The sequence below is a fragment of the Ranitomeya imitator genome, chromosome 3 (genome assembly GCF_032444005.1).
Source record: "Ranitomeya imitator isolate aRanImi1 chromosome 3, aRanImi1.pri, whole genome shotgun sequence".
Lineage (NCBI taxonomy): Eukaryota > Metazoa > Chordata > Amphibia > Anura > Dendrobatidae > Ranitomeya > Ranitomeya imitator.
Genome location: NC_091284.1, coordinates 524516138 through 524534911, shown reverse-complemented (window position 1 = coordinate 524534911; position 18774 = coordinate 524516138). Strand labels below are relative to the sequence as shown.

The window sequence follows — 18774 nt, the reverse complement described above, 5'->3', positions numbered from 1 at the left end:
ATCCCCCCTCAAGTGGCCTCATTTTGGAAATTATACACTTTGGGAATTTATCTACAGGTGTAGTGAAGATTTTGACTCCATGGGTATTTTCCAGAAACAAGCAGCAGTGAATGTTCCCGAGTGAAAATTGCAAACTGCAGTTGCAGTGACCAGTATGCTGTAGTGACCATACTGGTCACTACAGCATAGTGCAGTTGCAGTAATCAGAGCGTTATGCCCAGCTCATGCTTCTAGAGACACGCACCCATAAGTTTTGCGAGCTCTCATTGCTTCAGAAATGCCAAACATGTGGACGCTATATGTTGTTTAGGTACACTTTGGGGCTCAGAAGGGAGGCAGCATCAATAGTAAATAATTGGGGACACACAGGGTTAATAGCAGCGGTAACGGAGTGCGCTACACCGCGGGCCGTTACCGCTGCCATTAACCCTGTGTGAGCGGTGAGGGGGTTCTGGAGCGGGGGCCGGGCAGTGAGTGCAGGAAAGTAGGGGAGGGACTAATCGAACTGTGGCCGTCGCTGACTGGTCGCGGCAGCCATGACAGGCAGCTGCCGAGACCAATCAGCGAACGAATAACCGTGACAGAAGGCCAGACAGACAGACGGAAGTACGCCTTAGCAAATTATGTAGATAGATACACACAGAACAATTGTGTTAATGATCTTTCTGTGAGCATGTAAGTATGATCAGTCCCTCTAGATCAGGGGTGGGGAACCTCAGGCCCCAGGGCCATTTACGGCCCTCGATACCCTTTTATCAAGCCCCCGAGCAGATTCTCAGGGACCGCATTCTTGGGCAGGGAGGTGTATTTTGATTACAACCAGCTCATTAATTTCTTCTTGCTCTGTTATCACACACACACGCAGTGTTCACCACTGAAGGGCATGCAATGAAAGATTATGTCCTTACTCCAGTGTCAGAGTCAGGATGCACTTTGTGGGTGGAGTTTGTACGGCCTCGGAAAGATGGTATAAATATCCAAATGGCCCTTGGCAGAAAAAAGATTCACCACCCCTGCTCTAGATAGACTATTATACAGCCAGCATTCGGCTTCTCTGTAGCCGATCGGTTGTTGCTTAACAGCCACCTTTGGCTAATATAAATGAATCCTGAAGCTCCATCCTTTTTTTCTGGCTCAGGTCTCACATGGAGGTCAGTGCAAGTATAACTTCGTTACCAAACTTTACCTAATAAGGTATGAAGTGACACAAGAAGTGGTAAATAAAACAATTTTTTTATTAACATAATGTTTAAAACAACTTATTTAGTATAAAAAGACAGGGAGATGGACAAGAAATTGTAGGACCTCCAAAGAATAAATCAGGATGTGAAACAAAAAGATGGCAATTTTTTTATTATTAATAATAATATAATATGTCTGCTCCTGGAAGGTGTTCCCTGATGGAGGTTAAACGGGTATATCTAAGAGAGGTGGTGGACGTCACGGCGTCTCAAAATTTCACCTCTTAGTCCCCTATCCCAAGGTGAACAGAAACCAGGAAAAGCCTAACACCACAGGTATTAGGCTACTTTCACACTAGCGTCGTACGACGCACGTCGCAATGCGTCGTTTTGCAGAAAAAATGCATCCTGCAAATTTGTTTGCAGGATGCGTTTTTTCTCCATAGGCTTGTATTAGCGATGCATTGCCACACGTCGCAACCGTCGTGCGACGGTTGTGTCGTGTTGTGGTGGACCGTCGGCACCAAAAAACGTTGCTTGTAACGTTTTTTGGTGCGTTGTGTCCGCCATTTCCCACCGCGCATGCGCGGCCGGAACTCCGCCCCCTCCTCCCCGCAACTCGCAATGGGGCAGCGGATGCGTTGTAATAATGCATCCGCTACCCCGTTGTGCTGCGTTGACACAGGATGCGTCGGTACGTCGGCCCGACGCACTGAAACGGGCCGACGCTAGTGTGAAAGTAGCCTTACATTAAATTTGAAATTGGTGCAGCAGCAAAGTGATTACTTCATATGTTGCTTAATGGATGATCCTTGAAGATGTCACTGCTGTGGCCCAGCAATAATGGCTATGGTGTCTTGTCACTAACAACATATTGTCAGTAGTGATGAGGACACAAGGAGAGGTAAAAATGTTGGATCTTGGCAGTAAAAGACCTGAGAGAACTTAGTAAATTTGGCACATGGAATTTTCTTATGATTTGGGACATCCAGTTTTTTTTTTTTTCATTTTTCGAAATCCCATTAAAGTGTACATTCTTCTGGTTGAACGTTATGAAGGCAGGACATCCACGTACACTCTCTCATCAATCTCTGTAAGAAATGAATGGGTGGATTAAAACAAATCTAATAAATCTAGCATAAGAGGGTTTGCATTTTCTATATACATAGTGCAAATGTTCCTACAGCTTGATAGTGTTATTAGATGGTGGCCCGATGCTAACACATCGGGTATTCTAGAATATGTATGTAGTTTATTTATGAAGATTTAAGAATAATGCAATGAATACACAGGATTCGGCCGGCCGGGCGCGACCAATCAGCGAAGCGTTGTTCAAATCCCGCGCCAATTTACGGCCGGACTGCACCTGTCGCTGATTGGTCGTGCCCGGCCGGGCGTGACCAATCAGTGAAGCCAGGGCCGGCTCCAGGTTTTTGAGGGCCCCGGGCAAAAGAGTCTCAGTGGCCCCCCCCCCCCCCCCTTATAACACATACCACGATTCATGATGCACAGATACAGCAGAGAAATATAGAACAGCCACATAGCATAAAACACAGCCCACATAGTATAACACAGCCCACATAGCATATAGCACAGCCACGTAGCATATAACACGGCCCACGTAGTATATAACAGCCCACATAGCATATAGCACAGCCACGTAGCATATAACAGCCCACGTAGTATATAACAGCCCACGTAGCATATAGCACAGCCACGTAGCATATAACAGCCACGTAGTATATTGCACAGCCCACGTAGCATATAACAAGCCCACGTAGTATATAGCACAGCCACGTAGCATACAACACAGCTCACATAGTATAACACAGCCCACATAGTATATAACACAGCCACGTAGTATATTGCAGGGTCCACGTAGCATATAACACAGACAACGTAGTAGATAGCACAGCCATGTAGTATATAGCACAGCTATGTAGTATATAGCACAGCCACGTAGTATATAGCACAGCCACGTGAGCACACGGACACGGATAACTCCGGTACTGTTTTCTCCGGTACCGGAATTATCTGGACGTATGAGACTGGCCTTACTCGAGATTTCCTGAGCATGCTCAGGGGGTCCTTCGAGTATTTTTAGTGCTCGGAGATTTAGTTTTTATTGCCGCAACTGAATGATTTACAACTGTTAGCCAGCATAAGTACATGTGGGGGTTGCCTGGTTGCTGGGCTTTGATGCGGGCTCACCACCGGAGCCCACATCAAAGCAGGGGATCTGACCTCGGACGTACTATCCCGTCCGAGGTCAGAAAGGGGTTAAAATCCTATCCACTATGCCAGGGGTGTCAAACTGCATTTCTCGAGGGCCTCAGACCATGCGTGTTTTCAAGATTTCCTTTGCATTACACAAGGTGCTGGAATCATTCTGTGCAGGTGATTAAATTATCACCTGTGCAATACAAGGAAATCCTGAAAACATGACCTGTTTGCGGCCCTCGAGGAATGCAGTTTGACACTCCTGCACTATGCTGTAATATTTGGACGCTGCGGATAAGGTTCCAGACATTATCTCGACCTCAACTGTTTCTGTTAACTGCCATTTTCTTAATTATATTTCAAACTGAGGAAAGGGCAACGTGAAAAAGCTTTGCTATCTTCTTATAGCCTTTTCCTGCTTTGTGAGCCTTCACCATTTTCATTTTGAGAGTGCTAGGCGGCAACTTAGAAGAACCTATGACTGCAGTTTTTTGGCACAAGGTTAAAGGAAACTGTTTTTATAAATCTGGGAAATTTGCCTCACCTGACCTTCCCCAATGATGATAATGAAAGGGTGACAGAAATTTTGCATCTGCCCATTTTCCTTTTTGTAATTTTTAAACTGTAAAAAATGACATTTTTGCAGTGGTCTCATAATTGTTGCCAGTGCTATGTGTGTGTGTGTGTATATATATATATACTAGATGTAAACAATTAGAAAAAACGGAGTCAGAACACTGCCAAATAGATCAATAAAATTCCAAATATTTATTAAATAGTAACATAGGATATACAATCACATACACATCTAATAAAAATCTACAGTACATGTAGGGTTACTCATGTGAAGGGTACAGGTAACAAAATCATGTACCACCCCAAAATGTAATACGACTTAAGGTCCAAGGTTCAGAGCGCAAGATGAGAATACCAAAAATGAGAGCACACTTGTGAAATCCCTCTATGAACCTCTATGTGCTAGCTGTGTCAAAGGATGTCTAGGACTGGACCTTACCCATGCCAGTCCCTGACATGGGTAAGGTCCAGTCCTAGACATCCTTTGACACAGCTAGCACATAGAGGTTCATAGAGGGATTTCACAAGTGTGCTCTCATTTTTGGTATACTCATCTTGCGCTCTGAACCTTGGACCTTAAGTCGCATTACATTTTGGGGTGGTACATGATTTTGTTACCTGTACCCTTCACATGAGTAACCCTACATGTACTGTAGATTTTTATTAGATGTGTATGTGATTGTATATCCTATGTTACTATTTAATAAATATTTGGAATTTTATTGATCTATTTGGCAGTGTTCTGACTCCGTTTTTTCTAATTGTTTATATTATCAATAGGAGTTTTTTCTGTCCAGTATTGGACGTAGATGTGGCTCTGATCTAATTAATCATATATACTAGATGGTAGCCCGATTCTAACGCATCGAGTATTCTAGAATATGTATGTAGTTTATTTATGAAGATTTTAGAATAATACATTGAATACATAGGATTCGGCCAACCGCGACCAATTAACAAAGCGTGGTTCAAATCCCGCGCCAATTTGCGGCTGGACTGCGCCTGTCGTTGATTGTTCGTGGCAGGCCACGTAGTATATAGCACAGCCACGTAGTATATAACAGCCCACGTCGTAAATAGCACCGCCACGTAGTACATAGCGCAGCCACCTAGTATATTGCACAGCCACGTAGTACATAGCACAGCTACGTAGTATATAGCACAGCTCACGGAGTATATAGCACAGCCACGTAGTATATAACACAGCCCACAGAGTATATAGCACAGCCCACGGAGTGTATAACAGCCCACATAGCATATAACAGCCACGTAGTTTATAACAGCCCACGTAGCATATAACACAGCTCACGTAGTATATAACAGCCCACACACGCAGTATATAACAGCCCACGTAGTGTATAACACAGCCCACGTAGTATATAGCACAGCCCACGTAGTATATAACAGCCCATGTAGTGTATAACAAAGCCACATAGTATATAGCACAGCCCACGTAGTATATAGCACAGCCACGTAGTATATTGCACAGCCCATGTAGTATATTGCACAGCCCTCGTAGTATATTGCACAGCCCTCATAGTATATAACAATGTGGGCATCATATCCCTGTTAAAAAAAAAAAGAATTAAAATAAAGAATAGTTATATACTCACCTTCAGTTGGCCCCCGGATCCAGGCGAAGCATTTACCGACGCTCCTCGCGCACTCTGGTCCCAAGAGTGCATTGCGGTCTCGCGAGATGATGACGTAGCGGTCTCGCGAGACCGTACGTCATCATCTCGCGAGATCGCAATGCATGGAGCGGTCACCGGGGCGTCGCGAGGAGCCGGAAAGGCCTGTTCTGGATCTGGGGGGCCGACGGACGGTGAGTATATACGGTAACTATTTTTTATTTTTTTAATTATTTTTAACATTAGATCTTTTTACTATTGATGCTGCATAGGCAGCATCAATAGTAAAAAGTTGGTCACACAGGGTTAATAGCAGCGTTAACGGAGTATGTTACACCACGGCATAACGCGGTCCGCTAACGCTGCCATTAACCCTGTGTGAGCGCTGACTTTAGGGGATTATGGAGCGGGCACTGACTGCGGGGAGGAAGGAGCGGCCATTTTGCCGCTGAACTGTGCCCGTCGCTGATTGGTTGTGGATGTTTTGCCGCGACCAATCAGCAACTTGGGATTTCCGTGACAGACAGACAGACAGAAGGACAGACAGAAAGAAAGACGGAAGTGACCCTTAGACAATTATATAGTAGATATATATATATGTATATATTTATATATACAGGTCCTTCTCAAAAAATTTGCATATAGTGTTAAATTTCATTATTTACCATAATGTAATGATTACAATTAAACTTTCATATATTATAGATTCATTATCCACCAACTGAAATTTGTCAGGTCTTTTATTGTTTAAATACTGATGATTTTGGCATACAACTCCTGATAACCCAAAAAACCTGTCTCAATAAATTAGCATATCAAGAAAAGGTTCTCTAAACGACCTATTACCCTAATCTTCTGAATCAACTAATTAACTCTAAACACATGCAAAAGATACCTGAGGCTTTTATAAACTCCCTGCCTGGTTCATTACTCAAAACCCCCATCATGGGTAAGACTAGCGACCTGACAGATGTCAAGAAGGCCATCATTGACACCCTCAAGCAAGAGGGTAAGACCCAGAAAGAAATTTCTCAACAAATAGGCTGTTCCCAGAGTGCTGTATCAAGGCACCTCAATGGTAAGTCTGTTGGAAGGAAACAATGTGGCAGAAAACGCTGTACAACGAGAAGAGGAGACCGGACCCTGAGGAAGATTGTGGAGAAGGACCGATTCCAGACCTTGGGGAACCTGAGGAAGCAGTGGACTGAGTCTGGTGTGGAAACATCCAGAGCCACCGTGCACAGGCGTGTGCAGGAAATGGGCTACAGGTGCCGCATTCCCCAGGTAAAGCCACTTTTGAACCATAAACAGCGGCAGAGGCGCCTGACCTGGGCTACAGAGAAGCAGCACTGGACTGTTGCTAAGTGGTCCCAAGTACTTTTTTCTGATGAAAGCAAATTTTGCATGTCATTCGGAAATCAAGGTGCCAGAGTCTGGAGGAAGACTGGGGAGAAGGAAATGCCAAAATGCCTGAAGTCCAGTGTCAAGTACCCACAGTCAGTGATGGTGTGGGGTGCCATGTCAGCTGCTGGTGTTGGTCCACTGTGTTTCATCAAGGGCAGGGTCAATGCAGCTAGCTATCAGGAGATTTTGGAGCACTTCATGCTTCCATCGGCTGAAATGCTTTATGGAGATGAAGATTTCATTTTTCAGCACGACCTGGCACCTGCTCACAGTGCCAAAACCACTGGTAAATGGTTTACTGACCATGGTATTACTGTGCTCAATTGGCCTGCCAACTCTCCTGACCTGAACCCCATAGAGAATCTGTGGGATATTGTGAAGAGAAAGTTGAGAGACGCAAGACCCAACACTCTGGATGAGCTTAAGGCCGCTATTGAAGCATCCTGGGCCTCCATAACATCTCAGCAGTGTCACAGGCTGATTGCCTCCATGCCACGCCGCATTGAACAGTCATTTCTGCCAAAGGATTCCCGACCAAGTATTGAGTGCATAACTGAACATTATTATTTGATGGTTTTTTTGTTTGTTATTAAAAAACACTTTTATTTGATTGGATGGGTGAAATATGCTAATTTATTGAGACAGGTTTTTTGGGTTATTAGGAGTTGTATGCCAAAATCATCAGTATTAAAACAATAAAAGACCTGACAAATTTCAGTTGGTGGATAATGAATCTATAATATATGAAAGTTTAATTGTAATCATTACATTATGGTAAATAATGAAATTTAACACTATATGCTAATTTTTTGAGAAGGACCTGTATGTATTTTGTGGAATAACCATGATTTTTAATCACAGCTTTCGTGCGCCTTGGCATGTCTTCCACCAGTCTTTCACACTGCTTCTGATGCAAAAATGTAATCAGTTCTTTGTTTGATGGCTTGTGACTATCCATCATCCTCTTGATTACATTCCAGAGGTTTTCAATGGGTTCCGGTCTGGAGATTGGATGGCCCATCACAGGGTTTTGATGCGGCAGTCTCTTTATTTTTGCCAGAGATGTATATATACAGTTTAAACCAGAAGTTTACATAAACTATATAAAAAGACACATGTGAATTTTTTTCTCGATATCTAACATGAAACCAGAAATCAGAAAAAATCGTTGCCATTTTAGATCAATTAGTAATACCATAATTACGGTATTATTTGTCAAATGCCAGAATAATGAGAGAGACAGAATGTTTTAAGGTATTTTTATTGCTTACTGCAAAGGCAAAAGTTTACATACATTTCATTAGTATTTGGTACCATTGCCTTTAAACTGAATAACTTGTGTCAAACGTTTATCCTTCCACAAACTTCTCACAAACTTCTCAATAATTGGTCGTAATTTGGGCCTATTCCTCCTGACTAAACTGGTGTAACTGATCCAGGTTTGTAGGTTGCCTTGCTCTCACCTGCCTTTTCAGCTTTGCCCATACATTTTCAATAGGATTGAGATCAGGGCTTTGTGATGGCCACTTTGTTATCATTTTTACAGTATGCTTTAGGTCATTGTCCATTTGGAAGACTCATTTCCGCCCAAGCTTTAACTTCCTGGCTGATGTCTCGAGATGATGCTTCAGTATTGCCACACAATCTTCTTTTCTCATGAAGCCATCTATTTTGTATAGTGGACTCCTGCAGCAAAACAACCCCACCACATGATGATGCCACTCCCGTGTTTCACAATTGGGATGGTGTTCTTAGCCTTCCCATCTTTTTCCTTTTTCCCCCAAATAAAATGATGGTCATTAAGTCCAAAAAGTTATATTTTAGTTTCATCAGCCCACGGGACATGTCCCAAATAATAAGATCTTTGTTCCTGTGTGCATTTGCAAACATTAAACAGGCTTTTAATGTTTTATATTTTATATGCCACTGGACTACTACCCCTAATATCCCACATCATCCCGTCATCCATAGCCACCGGACTACTACCACTAATATACCACTTCATCCCGTCAGAGCTACTGGACTACTTCCTCTAATATCCCACATCATCCTGTCAGCCAATGCCACCAAACGATTACCCCTAATATCCCACATCATCCCATCAGACCCACCGAACTACTACCCCTAATATCCCACATCATCCCATCAGAGCCACCGGACTGCTACCACTAATATCCCAGATCATCCCATCAGCCAGAGCCACCGGACTACTACCACTAATATCCCAGATCATCCCGTCAGCCAGAGCCACCGGACTACTTCCCCTAATATCTCACATCATCTTGTCAGCCAGAACCACTGGACTACTACCCCTAATATCCCACATCATCCCATCAGCCAGAGCCACCGGACTACTACCCCTAATATCCAACATCATCTCATCAGCCAGAGCCACCTGACTACTATAACTAATATCCCACATCATCCCATCAGAGCCCCCGGACTACTGCCCCTAATATCCCACATCATCCCGTCAGAGCCACCGAACTACTATCCCTAATATCCCACATTATGGGCAGCATGGTGGCGCAGTGGTTAGCACAGCAGCCTTGCAGCGCTGGAGTATTGGGTTCAAACCCCACCAAGGACAACATCTGCAAAGAGTTTGTATGTTCTCTCGGTGTTTGCGTGGGTTTCCTCTGGGTAGTCTGGTTTCCTCCCACATTCCAAAGACTTACTGATAGGGAATTTAGATTGTGAGCCCCAACGGGGACAGTGATGATAATGTGTGTAAAGCGCTGCGGAATATGTTAGCGCTATATAAAAATAAAGATTATTATTTATTATTATCATCCTGTCAGTCGGAGCCACTGGACTACTACCCCTAATATCTCACATCATCCAGTCAGCCAGAGCCACCGGAATACTACCCCTAATATCCCACATCCCATCAACCAGAGCCACCAGACTACTACCCCTAATATCCCACATCATCCTATCAGCTAGAGCCACTGGACTACTACCACTAATATCCCAGATCATCCCGTCAGCCAGAACCACTGGACTACTACCCCAATATCCTACATCATCTCATCAGCCAGAGCCACCGGATTACTACCACTAATATCCCACATCATCCAATCAGAGCCACCGGACTACTGACCCTAATATCCCACATCATCCAGTCAAAGCCATTGGACTACTACCCCTAATATCCCACATCATCACATCAGCCAGAGCCACCGGACTACTACAACTAATATCTTACATCATCCCGTCAGAGCCAACGGACTAATATCCCACATCATCCTGTCAGCTGGAGCCACTGGACTACTACTACTAATATCCCAGATCATCCCGTCAGCCAGAGCCACTGGACTACTACGACTAATATCCCACATCATCCCGTCAACCAGAGCCACCGGACTACTACCCCTAATATCCCACATCATCCTGTCAGCCAGAGCCACTGGACTACTACCCCTAATATCCCACATCATCACATCAGCCAGAGCCACCGGACTACTACCCCTAATATCCTACATCATCTCATCAGCCAGAGCCACCGGACTACTACCACTAATATCCCACATCATCCCATCAGAGCTACCGGACTACTGCCCCTAATATCCCACATCATCCAGTCAAAGCCATTGGACTACTAGCCCCAATATCCCACATCATCCCGTCAGCCATGGCCACCAGACTGCTACCACTAATATCCCACATCATCCCGTCAGAGCCACAGGACTACTATCCCTAATATCCCACATCATCCTGTCAGCCAGAGCCACTGGACTACTACCCCTAATATCCCACATCATCCTGTCAGCCAGAGCCACCGGACTACTACCACTAATATCCCAGATCATCCCGTTAGCCAGAGCCACTGGACTGCTACCCCTAATATCTCACATCATCCCGTCAGCCAGAGCCACCGGACTACTACCCCTAATATCCCACATCATCCTATCAGCCAGTGCCACTGGACTACCATCACTAATATCCCAGATCATCCCGTCAGCCAGAGCCACCGGACTACTACCCCTAATATCCTACATCATCTCATCAGCCAGAGCCACCGGACTACTACCACTAATATCCCACATCATCCCATCAGAGCTACCGGACTACTGCCCCTAATATCCCACATCATCCAGTCAAAGCCATTGGACTACTAGCCCCAATATCCCACATCATCCCGTCAGCCATGGCCACCAGACTGCTACCACTAATATCCCACATCATCCCGTCAGAGCCACAGGACTACTATCCCTAATATCCCACATCATCCTTTCAGCCAGAGCCACTGGACTACTACCACTAATATCCCAGATCATCCTGTCAGCCAGAGCCACTGGACTACTACCCCTAATATCCGACATCATCCCGTCAACCAGAGCCACCGGACTACTACCCCTATTAGCCCACATCATCCTGTCAGCCAGAACCACTGGACTACTACCCCTAATATCTCACATCATCCCGTCAGCCAGAGCCACCAGAATACTACCCATAATATCCCACATCCCATCAAACAGAGCCACCGGACTACTACCCCTAATATCCTACATCATCTCATCAGCCAGAGCCACCGGACTACTACCACTAATATCCCACATCATCCCATCAGCTAGAGCCACCGGACTACTACCCCTAATATCCTACATCATCTCATCAGCCAGAGCCACCGGACTACTACCACTAATATCCCACATCATTCCATCAGAGCCACCGGACTACTATCACTAATATCCCACATCATCCCATCAGAGCCACTGGACTACTGCCCCTAATATCCCACATCATCCAGTCAAAGCCATTGGACTACTACCCCCAATATCCCACATCATCCCGTCATCCATGGCCACCGGACTGCTACCACTAATATCCCACATCATCCCGTCAGAACCACAGGACTACTATCCCTAATATCCCACATCATCCTTTCAGCCAGAGCCACTGGACTACTACCCCTATTATCCCACATCATCCCGTCAGCCAGAGCCACCGGACTACTACCCCTATTATCCCACATCATCCTGTCAGCCAGAGCCACTGGACTACTACCACGAATATCCCAGATCATCCCGTCAGCCAGAGCCACTGGACTACTACCCCTAATATCTCACATCATCCCGTCAGCCAGAGCCACCGGACTACTACCCCTAATATCCTACATCCCATCAACCAGAGCCACCGGCCTACTACCCCTAATATCCCACATCATCCTGTCAGCCAGAGCCACTAGACTGCTACCACTAATATCCCAGATCATCCCGTCTGCCAGAGCCGCTGGACTACTACCCCTAATATCTCACATCATCTTGTCAGCCAGAACCACTGGACTACTACCCCTAATATCCCACATCATCCCATCAGCCAGAGCCACCGGACTACTACCCCTAATATCCTACATCATCTCATCAGCCAGAGCCACCGGACTACTACCACTAATATTCCACATCATCCCGTCAGAGCCACCGGACTACTATCACTAATATCCCACATCATCCCATCAGAGCCACCGAACTACTGCCCCTAATATCACACATCATCCAGTCAAAGCCATTGGAGTACTACCCCTAATATCCCACATCATCCCATCAGAGCCACGGGACTAAAACCCCTAATATCCCACATCATCCCGTCAGAGCCACCGGACTACTACCCCTAATATCCCACATCATCCCATCAGAGCCACCTGACTACTGCCCCTAATATCCCACATCATCCAGTCAAAGCCATTGGACTACCAGCCTAGTATCCCACATCATCACATCAGCCAGATCCAGTGGACTACTACCACTAATATCCCACATCATCCCATCAGATCCACCGGACTACTATCACTAATATCCCACATCATCCCATCAGAGCCACATGACTACTTCCCCTAATATCCCACATCATCCAGTCAAAGCCATTGGACTACTACCCTAGTAACCAACATCATCCCATCAGCCAGATCCACTGGACTACTACCCCTAATATCCCACATCCCATCAACCAGAGCCACCGGACTTCTACCCCTAATATCCCACATCATCCTGTCAGCCAGATCCACTGGACTACTATCACTAATATCCCACATCATCCCATCAGAGCCACCTGACTACTGCCCCTAATATCCCACATCATCCAGTCAAAGCCATTGGACTACCAGCCTAAAATCCCACATCATCACATCAGCCAGATCCAGTGGACTACTACCACTAATATTCCACATCATCCCATCAGATCCACCGGACTACTATCACTAATATCCTACATCATCTCATCAGCCAGAGCCACCGGACTACTACCACTAATATCCCACATCATCCCATCAGCTAGAGCCACCGGACTACTACCCCTAATATCCCACATCATTCCATCAGAGCCACCGGACTACTATCACTAATATCCCACATCATCCCATCAGAGCCACTGGACTACTGCCCCTAATATCCCACATCATCCAGTCAAAGCCATTGGACTACTACCCCCAATATCCCACTTCATCCCGTCAGAACCACAGGACTACTATCCCTAATATCCCACATCATCCTTTCAGCCAGAGCCACTGGACTACTACCCCTATTATCCCACATCATCCCGTCAGCCAGAGCCACCGGACTACTACCCCTATTATCCCACATCATCCTGTCAGCCAGAGCCACTGGACTACTACCACGAATATCCCAGATCCCATCAACCAGAGCCACCGGACTTCTACCCCTAATATCCCACATCATCCTGTCAGCCAGAACCACTGGACTACTACCACTAATATCTCACATCATCCCGTCAGCCAGAGCCACCAGAATACTACCCATAATATCCCACATCCCATCAAACAGAGCCACCGGACTACTACCCCTAATATCCTACATCATCTCATCAGCCAGAGCCACCGGACTACTACCACTAATATCCCACATCATCCCATCAGCTAGAGCCACCGGACTACTACCCCTAATATCCCACATCATTCCATCAGAGCCACCGGACTACTATCACTAATATCCCACATCATCCCATCAGAGCCACTGGACTACTGCCCCTAATATCCCACATCATCCAGTCAAAGCCATTGGACTACTACCCCCAATATCCCACATCATCCCGTCATCCATGGCCACCGGACTGCTACCACTAATATCCCACATCATCCCGTCAGAACCACAGGACTACTATCCCTAATATCCCACATCATCCTTTCAGCCAGAGCCACTGGACTACTACCCCTATTATCCCACATCATCCCGTCAGCCAGAGCCACCGGACTACTACCCCTATTATCCCACATCATCCTGTCAGCCAGAGCCACTGGACTACTACCACGAATATCCCAGATCATCCCGTCAGCCAGAGCCACTGGACTACTACCCCTAATATCTCACATCATCCCGTCAGCCAGAGCCACCGGACTACTACCCCTAATATCCTACATCCCATCAACCAGAGCCACCGGACTACTACCCCTAATATCCCACATCATCCTGTCAGCCAGAGCCACTAGACTGCTACCACTAATATCCCAGATCATCCCGTCTGCCAGAGCCGCTGGACTACTACCCCTAATATCTCACATCATCTTGTCAGCCAGAACCACTGGACAACTACCCCTAATATCCCACATCATCCCATCAGCCAGAGCCACCGGACTACTACCCCTAATATCCTACATCATCTCATCAGCCAGAGCCACCGGACTACTACCACTAATATTCCACATCATCCCGTCAGAGCCACCGGACTACTATCACTAATATCCCACATCATCCCATCAGAGCCACCGAACTACTGCCCCTAATATCACACATCATCCAGTCAAAGCCATTGGAGTACTACCCCTAATATCCCACATCATCCCATCAGAGCCACGGGACTAAAACCCCTAATATCCCACATCATCCCGTCAGAGCCACCGGACTACTATCACTAATATCCCACATCATCCCATCAGAGCCACCTGACTACTGCCCCTAATATCCCACATCATCCAGTCAAAGCCATTGGACTACCAGCCTAGTATCCCACATCATCACATCAGCCAGATCCAGTGGACTACTACCACTAATATCCCACATCATCCCATCAGATCCACCGGACTACTATCACTAATATCCCACATCATCCCATCAGAGCCACATGACTACTTCCCCTAATATCCCACATCATCCAGTCAAAGCCATTGGACTACTACCCTAGTAACCAACATCATCCCATCAGCCAGATCCACTGGACTACTACCCCTAATATCCCACATCCCATCAACCAGAGCCACCGGACTTCTACCCCTAATATCCCACATCATCCTGTCAGCCAGATCCACTGGACTACTACCACTAATATCTCACATCATCCTGTCAGCCAGAACCACTGGACTACTACCCCTAATGTCCCACATCATCCCATCAGCCAGAGCCACCGGACTACTACCCCTAATATCCCACATCATCTCATCAGCCAGAGCCACCTGACAACTACCCCTAATACCACACATCATCCTGTCAGTCAGAGCCACTGGATTACTACCACTAATATCCCAGATCATCCCGCATCAAAAACCACACCAAAAACCTATATCAAAAACTGCACCAAAACCTGCATCAAAAACTGCACCAAAAATAGCATCAAAAACGCATCAAAAACCACACCAAAAACCTGCATCAAAAACTGCACCATAACCTGCATCAAAAACTGCATCAAAACTGCACCAAAAACTGCATCAAAAACCAAACCAAAAACCTGCATCAAAAACTGCACCAAAAACTGCATCAAAACTGCATCAATAATCACATCAAAAAACGCATTAAAAACCCGCACCAAAAACTGCATCAAAACTGCACCATTTTTTGATGCAGTTTTCGGTGCAGTTTTTTGGTGCGGTTTTTGATGCAGTTTTTGGTGCAGTTTTGATGCAGGTTTTTGGTGCGTTTTTTGATGCAGGTTTTGATGCAGTTTTTGGTGCGGTTTTTGATGCAGTTTTTGGTGCAGTTTTGATGCAGTTTTTGGTGTAGTTTTTGATGCAGGTTTTGATGCAGTTTTTGGTGTGGTTTTTGATGCGGTTTTTGATAAAGTTTTTGGAAATAAATAAATAAACGGAAAATGTGCATGATTTGAATGGAAACATGCATGAAAAAACGGATTCGGAGGCCGGATTCATCATTTCACATCTCAGTTTAATCTGTTTTTTGCCGGATCCGTCGCTGTGTGTTTTTTCGCCGGACAGAAAAACCGTTCCTCTGTATGTGTTTTCCGTCCGGTGGAAACAGCTTTTTGTCGGATCCGGAAAAAAACGGATGAAACGTGTGGCCATCAGGCACAATCCGGCGCTAATACAACTCTATGAGAAAAAAACGGATCTGGTAGAAAAAAACGGATCCTACAAATGTGCTCGCAGGATGCATTTTTTACCCACAGACTTGTATTATCGTGCAACGGATCCATCGTGTTTTGGCGGACCGTCGGCCCGAAAATGCGTTCAAGTGAGCGTTTTTTTTGTCCGACTCGTCCGCCATTTTCTACCGCGCATGCGCCACTGAAACTCCGCCTCCTCCCCGGACTTCAGAATGGGCAGCAGATGCGTTGAAAAACTGCATCCGCTGCCCACATCGTGCACAAATTTCACAACGTGCGTCGGTCCATCGGTCCGACGCATTGCAACGGACTCATACCGACGCAAGTGTGAAAGTAGCCTTAAAGAGCGTTGAATTAAAAAAAAATGGAAAAAAAACGGCGTGGGCTCCCGCGCAATTTTCTGCGCCAGAGGGGGAAAGCCGACGGCCGGGTGCCAATATTTGTAGCCTGCTGTGAATATCAGCCCGCAGCTGTCTGCGTAGCCTTTACTGGCTATTAAAACAAGGGGACCCCCCAAAAAAATGACGTGGGGTCACCCTATATTTTATACAATATAAGTGACTAGCACACTCCAAAGTGTTGTGATGCAAAAAGTGGGGTTTTATTACATACAGTAATCACAAACGTTTCGGTCGATACTGGACCTTCATCAGTGTGCTACAAAGAAAATTATATACAAAATAGGAACAATAAATGTGTTGTACATAACAAAAGCAAAACAAAAAACAAAAACAGAAGTATATACATCACAGAAAATAAGGTCATGGAATTGGGGAGAAAAAACAACGACCATGGAGTACACTCAACATATACAGTATTATGACCTGGTGGTCAGGACAATAATGGACCTGGTGGTCAAGAGCACACGGAATGACCTGATAGTTACTGATAATAAAGGACGAGCTCTGGGACGTGGGAACTCTGCTGACCGCAATCCCTAATCCTATCAAACACACTAGAAATAGCCGTGGATTGCGCCTAACGCTCCCTATGCAACTCGGCACAGCCTAAGGAACTAGCTAGCCCTGAAGATAGAAAAATAAAGCCTACCTTGCCTCAGAGAAATTCCCCAAAGGAAAAAGCAGCCCCCCACATATAATGACTGTGAGTAAAGATGAAAATACAAACACAGAGATGAAATAGATTTAGCAAAGTGAGGCCCGACTTACTGAACAGACCGAGGATAGGAAAGGTTACTTTGCGGTCAGCAAAAAACCTTCAAAAAGACCATGCAGAGGGCGCAAAAAGACCCTCCGCACCGACTCACGGTGCGGAGGCGCTCCCTCTGCGTCCCAGAGCTTCCAGCAAGCAAGACAACAATAAAAATAGCAAGCTGGACAGAAAAATAGCAAACCAAAGAAATACAAGCTGGAACTTAGCTTCTGCTGGGAAGACATGTCACAAGAACGATCCAGGAGTGAACTAGACCAATACTGGAACATTGACAGGTGGCATGGAGCAAAGATCTAAGTGGAGTTAAATAGAGCAGCCAGCTAACGAATTAACCTCGTCACCTGTGGAAGGAAACTCAGAAACACCCACCAGAGGAAGTCCATGGACAGAACCAGCCGAAGTACCATTCATGACCACAGGAGGGAGCCCGACAACAGAATTCACAACAGTACCCCCCCCCCCTTGAGGAGGGGTCACCGAACCCTCACCAGAGCCCCCAGGCCGACCAGGATGAGCCAAATGAAAGGCACGAACCAGATCGGCAGCATGAACATCAGAGGCAAAAACCCAGGAATTATCTTCCTGACCATAACCCTTCCACTTGACCAGGTACTGGAGTTTCCGTCTCAAAACACGAGAATCCAAAATCTTCTCCACCACATACTCCAACTCCCCCTCAACCAACACCGGGGCAGGAGGATCAACGGATGGAACCACAGGCGCCACGTATCTCCGCAATAACGACCTATGGAACACATTATGGATGGCAAAAGAAGCAGGAAGGGCCAAACGAAATGACACAGGATTGATAACCTCAGAAATCTTATACGGACCATTGAAACGAGGCTGAAACTTAGGAGAGGAAACCTTCATAGGAACATAATGAGACGACAACCAAACCAAATCCCCAACACGAAGTCAGGGACCCACACAGCGCCGGCGGTTTGCGAAACTTTGAGCCTTCTCCTGGGACAATGTCAAATTGTCCACCACATGAGTCCAAATCTGCTGCAACCTATCCACCACAGTATCTACACCAGGACAGTCCGAAGACTCAACCTGCCCTGAAGAGAAACGAGGATGGAAACCAGAATTGCAGAAAAACGGCGAAACCAAAGTAACATAGTAACATAGTAACATAGTTAGTAAGGCCGAAAAAAGACATTTGTCCATCCAGTTCAGCCTATATTCCATCATAATAAATCCCCAGATCTACGTCCTTCTACAGAACCTAATTGTATGATACAATATTGTTCTGCTCCAGGAAGACATCCAGGCCTCTCTTGAACCCCTCGACTGAG

The 18774-nt window shown here is 45.8% G+C and overlaps 1 protein-coding gene across 1 annotated transcript in view; it reads right to left on the bottom strand.

Moving 5' to 3' along the window:
• Positions 1-1280: 1280 nt before the first annotated feature.
• Positions 1281-18774, bottom strand: part of LOC138672193 (SH2 domain-containing protein 1B-like) — a 56707-nt gene continuing 39213 nt past the window's right edge. Inside the window, exon 4 of the mRNA XM_069760199.1 lies at positions 1281-2272. Within this exon, the coding sequence (XP_069616300.1) occupies positions 2232-2272 (41 nt within the window). The 3' untranslated portion in view covers positions 1281-2231. The remainder of the gene's footprint in view (positions 2273-18774) is intronic.